This window comes from Agrilus planipennis, unplaced genomic scaffold, assembly GCF_000699045.2.
Source record: "Agrilus planipennis isolate EAB-ADULT unplaced genomic scaffold, Apla_2.0 scaffold45, whole genome shotgun sequence".
NCBI classification, from domain to species: Eukaryota; Metazoa; Arthropoda; class Insecta; order Coleoptera; family Buprestidae; genus Agrilus; species Agrilus planipennis.
Genome location: NW_020438890.1, coordinates 1149511 through 1155379, shown reverse-complemented (window position 1 = coordinate 1155379; position 5869 = coordinate 1149511). Strand labels below are relative to the sequence as shown.

The following is a 5869-nucleotide window of genomic DNA, read 5'->3' as shown; positions in this document are numbered from 1 at the left end:
TTTTTATTGAAGACGACTCGACGCTGCGCTATCGTCTGCTTACCAGACAGGCGCTTACTTTATCAAAAAATACATCTGTTGCTGTGAGAAGGTTGAAGTGGAAAGGAAAATTAAGGCATAAATTCTTATAAAGTGATAAATAAATACTACAAAAATTAAAGAAGCTTAAAGTAGTATAGTTAAATAAAATGTAATTTATACATTATTATGAGTTAATAAAGGTCATTATTATTATATATGATAATGTGCTATTGTGATGCTAAATAAACCAGCGTAGGTATGTTTATAATGAATGTTTGTGCGGTTATCTCCTTTGATGATACAACATTCTGGAATTAGCTTACCGTTACATCTAATCAAAGAATGGAACCAACCATCTCGTCCTTTTTCGATATCCTGGATTTTGCTTTTTGATCGGAATATATACCTAATTCGAGATTACGATATTTCCAATTAGAACTAAATAATTGAACTAAACTATGAAATATCAACATTTAGTCATAAATGGGCATGTGACGGAATTTCGCCACGTTCAAATTGTAAGTGTAAGTAACGATGTCCATCCGTCCAAAATACACATTGTACTTACTGTCACGAATTTAAATACTTTCTCTCACTTTTTCTACTTCTATTTAACAATTTTCTGTCTAATTAACACTTTTACTGTTAATTAGTTATCAATTACCACTACATGAACACTTTGCCACTTCTTCGCCCCTTCTTCTTCGCTTTGTATTGCCTGGAGCTCGTTCTCCTACTAATAATTCCTCGATCTCGTGACAATTATTTATAGAGGTTGGTCAATTTCTAAAAAGATCCAGTATATGCCGTCTAGGCTTCTTTGTTACCATGTATGTCAAATGACCTATACGCATGTGACAATACATTGTAATAAATTTAATTTACTTAACTAAAGCAATAGATCAAATTGTGCGTCGCTTCTGTAAAATCAGTTTAATGGGCAACTGTTTGAATCGTAAATCCGACCTGACACGATAGGTACTTAGAGCCGTTTTTCAATTTTGAATTAATAACGCCAGAACTAATAAAAAATTTTACTCTAAGTAGTCATCAAAATCCATCTACTACTCTACGCGCTCGTTGATATTAATAACTTCGGTTGTAATTTCGTTCTGCGTGTGTTGGTCCTGTAAATATTACGTGAATGAAATCCATGAACGTAGAACAATAAAAACTAAATTGTTATGTGAATACTCGAATCAAGCAATATTTAAACATTGTGTGTTAAAACATTTGATAATTTGTTAAGTATATCACCAATCTACACCGTGTTTACAATTACATTTTCTCTTCTTTTTTCTCGGTGGTGCGTCAGGAGTTGGAGCTCCGAATCGAAACGCAGAAGCAGACTCTGCAAGCCCGAGATGAGAGCATTAAAAAGCTTCTGGAAATGTTGCAAAACAAAGGCATGGGTAAGTGGCGTTAGCTGTTGGTTGTTATCCTTTTTTTTCTATTTTTTATCCCTTCACCACGTTCCGCTTGTGCCTGATTTCACTCACTCACTTACTAACTCACTCACTCACTCGTTCTAGTTTACGTTGCTGTTAATAGTGTTGTTCACCAGCGGCGCCGCAAAAAAAATAATTACCCAAGAGTCTTACACGGTTACTACAGTAGTCTGTCTCTCTCTCATACTAATAAGCTATTGTTGGATCAAATTGGAAGGAAACCCTTGCGTGAGGTTTACCCTCATAAATAGCACGTACATTCCCTTATCTGCTTGTCTGAGGAGAAGAGCAGCATGGGGACCAATTTTCACTTACTACACGTACCTAGATATCATTAAAACGCATTCTTGTTTCCACTTTATAAAAATTATCGTTTACTTTAGCAATTCTAGGTGGGTTTATTCATTTATGATTATAAATTACAGTGCGAAATGTTTGGTTAATTATAATTTCAATTAGAACTAGGTTTCCACGAATTTCTCAAAAGCAGACGCTGCCATCCACAACAATTTTATTGTTAGCATAGATACAAACACTACATGAGACTATCTCAATATACATTAGGATGAATATGTATCCATTGACTAAGAAATGCTATTACAGCAATATGCAATTTTATACGAGAAATAAGAACGTATCAAGAAGGGGATCATATGCTAAAGAGAGAGTTTAGTAACAAAATGTTTAAAATTGATGAAACCATGAGGCGAAACATTGGTTGATTATCATATTGAAAAAGTTTATCGTCAACGTCACGTCAATATTAAATAAAAGTAGAATAGTTGATTAAATAGATTAGATATAAGGGGAATGATCAACATGAGCTTCTGAAGGGTTTTCATCAAATCCTCGCAAAAGGTGTACAGAATAAAATTTATAAATAATTTTGAGAGTACCATGGCGACGTGTTACTGGAGTCGAATATATACTAGGGTCGTAAGGGCCTATTAGTCATGAAACAAAACTGGCTTCGTATATTTTGGGTACATTTTTTGTGAATTCTAAGCGTTTGGTATACCTGGGTATTTTTATACTCTCATCGTTCCAATGTTACTATTTCTTCATGTGGAGGAACAAGTGGTGTCACAAAGTACTATATACATAAAGGGTAGTTGAAAATCTCCCACCCAAGCATGGAGAAATAGAATTTCGACAGATAGAATACCACACTGATAGTTTTGAATGGCACACACTGAGTTTCAAAACTATCATCATCATAAGTTCTAATACCGTTTAGACAGACGCCTCCACTCTTTCCTATCCTAAATTAATCTTCGCGTTTTCCTAAAACTAAAACATCCCACATCCTTAACTGTTGTTGAACACTAATCTACTTCTACTCCTCTTAATTCTTGTTTCTGCCTGTAAAATGTATCTACGTAATCCTTCATGTCTGAGAAGGCATCCTACCAACTTATCTTGCCCATTTTTTATTATCTTCTATAGCGACCTTTGTTCGTCTACTGTTTTTAATACCTCCCCAATCCTAACCTTCTCTATCCACGGTATCCTCATCATCCGCCTGTAACATTATATTTCGAACGCTTCTAACCTTTTCTTTTCCGCCGGACCCATAGAAGTGAGTTCTTCTTGTTATAGGCGAATCGGCCTTTTTAAAAATGTGACAAATAATAATTCAAAAAATTCAAACAAAGCCTTTTTCAATAATAACTGTCTTAGGTAATCTCTTAAGTAATCAAAATTCTTATTAGAATTAAGTAGGTGTTACGAAAAACCATTAGTAAAGTGGAATACAAAAATAATAAAATCAATTGGTTTGCTACAACAGATAAAAAAAAAATAAAATCAAACTCGAGTTTTGCGTAAAATTTTTAAAAACCCCTAAGAAGTCAGAGATGCATAACCATATGTAACATTTAGAAGGAATCAGAGTAGCGATTGTGCTTCTTCTTCCTAAACAGCAGCTACCTAAATTTCTAAAAATTTACGAAAAAGCGTAATACCCTATTTGATCCAATAATAGGTCCTTGTACATTAACTGTGAATTGCGACAGTTTTAGAAGGAGATTGTAATTAGAATATAGAGGAATATAGATGTGGAAAACCATGAAGTTCAAGGTTAAAGGTATTTATTAAAGTAATCCAACATTTTCATTTCGTTCTCAAAGCAATTTAATGTGCAATGCTACTTCTTGGTTTTCGTGGTAGACAGCAATTGTTGTATTAAACTGTAATGTGTGCCTAACAGTAATAAGGCTTTAGCGAACATTGGGAACTAATGCCCGGGGTGTTGGCTCTGTTCCAGGTAAAGAGGAAGAGCGACAAATGTTCCAGCAAATGCAAGCGATGGCCCAAAAACAGGTGCTTAAATTTAGTTATCGTTCATAAAAAGAATCTCCCGTCTAATGTCCGATTCAGAGTTCTCTATTTGTAAAATTACCTTCATCCGGTTTTAAATGTTAAATTACTGTTTATTTTGAAATGCTTGAAACGCAAATGAGTAAATCTGTTATTAACTAAAATGCGTACTATTCAACAAAATTAGCAAGTATGTAGGTAGCAACTCAGAGAAATTGAATTATGGATATTCTTAGGACCCTCAATAAATTCTTTCAGCAGTTTTTGACATATTTTAATTTTTTAACTGTTTTTTCATTAAATAATCCAACAAGCCACATATATATTATTACATCCATTAAATTAGTAAAGTTTTTTACTAACGTTACTACATATTATTTACATTAAAGTGAATTAATGTCTTACCACTGCAAATAACCTCAAATTAATGATGAAAAATTGTTGCTGCTGTTTCGCCCTCGTCGGGAATCGAACTCGGATGCCTAGCTTCACGCACCATTGTTCTACCACTATGCTATGTAATAAATGGGAAGTAATGCTGAAAGTTACGTTATGAGTATCGAAATTTTAAATGTGGAATATCTGCTATAGAATATTAATTGTACTTGACTACTTGAGTTGGATTCCTGGCCGTTACTATTAAATTATGTAGTTTTTTTTTCAGGGTGGCGGTCAAATAAAATTAGACAACTTTATGTTTTTTGTAACGTTTCGGTTTATTCAACCATTTTCAGTTAATTTTCTTTAACAATCAATTATACTTTACAAACAAATGTATTGTACCTAACCTAGTAGAACTATATGTAAAAAACAAAATTTTTTTCACTCTAAAGATGGTTGAATAAACGGAAACGTTACAAAAACAAAAGTTATCTAATTATTTCACCGCCACCTTGGAAAAAAACTACATAAATTGGCTACTTAACTTATCAAAATCAAGTACTTTGAATAATTATGAAAATATATAAAGTCTACCCTTGCCTTTCATGGTGTAAGGAACATTCAGTTTACTGATTTGAAAGTGATGTAGATGTTTTGGCAACTTACTTTTTGCTCATAATTTGTAATTGTAAAATACAATTAAATTAATATATGAGAATAAACGATGACGTCCGCTAAGAATAATTTAAGTACAAATAATAATTTTAAGAAATTTTAGAGTCAATGCATTTTTCTAACTAAAGTTATCGTATAAAGGTGAATGTGAGATATTACCATTTCACGTCTAAACTATTAACAGCCGATCATCATTAAATTTTGTACACACATTGTCAGGGTACAGAAAAGGACATAGGGTACGTTTTATCCTGAAAAAAATACTGTTCCCGAGGGACACGTATTAAAGCTTGTCTATTATAATTCAGAAGTTTTACATAGGTACTCAGCAATGGCGGATCTTTAATTGGGGGGGGGCTGAAGTAATAAATTGAATTGAATATATACGAGGGGCATTCAAATATAAATGAGTCTTTCACTTCTGAGGATCTCGAAAGCCTGTCGGAGCGTCGAGAAGAGTAGGGGGGGGTACCCCAATTCCGTCTGATTGTGACCATATAATCTTAAATTAGATTTTTTCTGGAAACGTCGAGCAAAACAAAAAGTTTGTCTCCACTATCAGTTTTCGCGTGCTTCGTTTTAGGTCTTTATCGAATGTGAATAATCACATCTCCAAGGACTGCATTTTAGGAAGCGACTCCACGTCGGTGGTGATTGCAGATACATTTTTTATTGGGTATCATAAATACGACTAGCGTGCAGACATTCTATTTTCTTTACATACACAAAGTTAGAACTGTTTTCGTTATATTACGTTATCTGCCTTCTAATTAAAAGTTATACATGTTTACAGGTTTGCATTTACGCATTATTATACTACTATATTATGTAAGAGAGAAATTTCGCCTGATTATTAAACGAAAGGAAGAGAGGCATATACGAGGGTGGATTGATAAGTTTCCGGCCTAACCAAGAGATGACGCCACTAGGCCTACCTTGAGGTGACATTCTATAGTACCATCCTTGGATAGCTTGTAGCTATAGTTTCAGCCCGATCTCCTTGCTAGTGTAGGTTTGACAGCACG

At 33.9% G+C, this 5869-nt stretch overlaps 1 protein-coding gene across 2 annotated transcripts in view; it reads left to right on the top strand.

The window, feature by feature from the left end:
• LOC112906841 (ELKS/Rab6-interacting/CAST family member 1-like) overlaps nucleotides 1-5869 on the top strand; it is a 125091-nt gene that overhangs the window by 115965 nt on the left and 3257 nt on the right. For both annotated transcript variants that reach the window (XM_025981856.1, XM_025981857.1), the window contains exons 5-6: nucleotides 1324-1433; nucleotides 3736-3791. In XM_025981856.1, the coding sequence (XP_025837641.1) occupies nucleotides 1324-1433; nucleotides 3736-3791 (166 nt within the window). The remainder of the gene's footprint in view (nucleotides 1-1323; nucleotides 1434-3735; nucleotides 3792-5869) is intronic.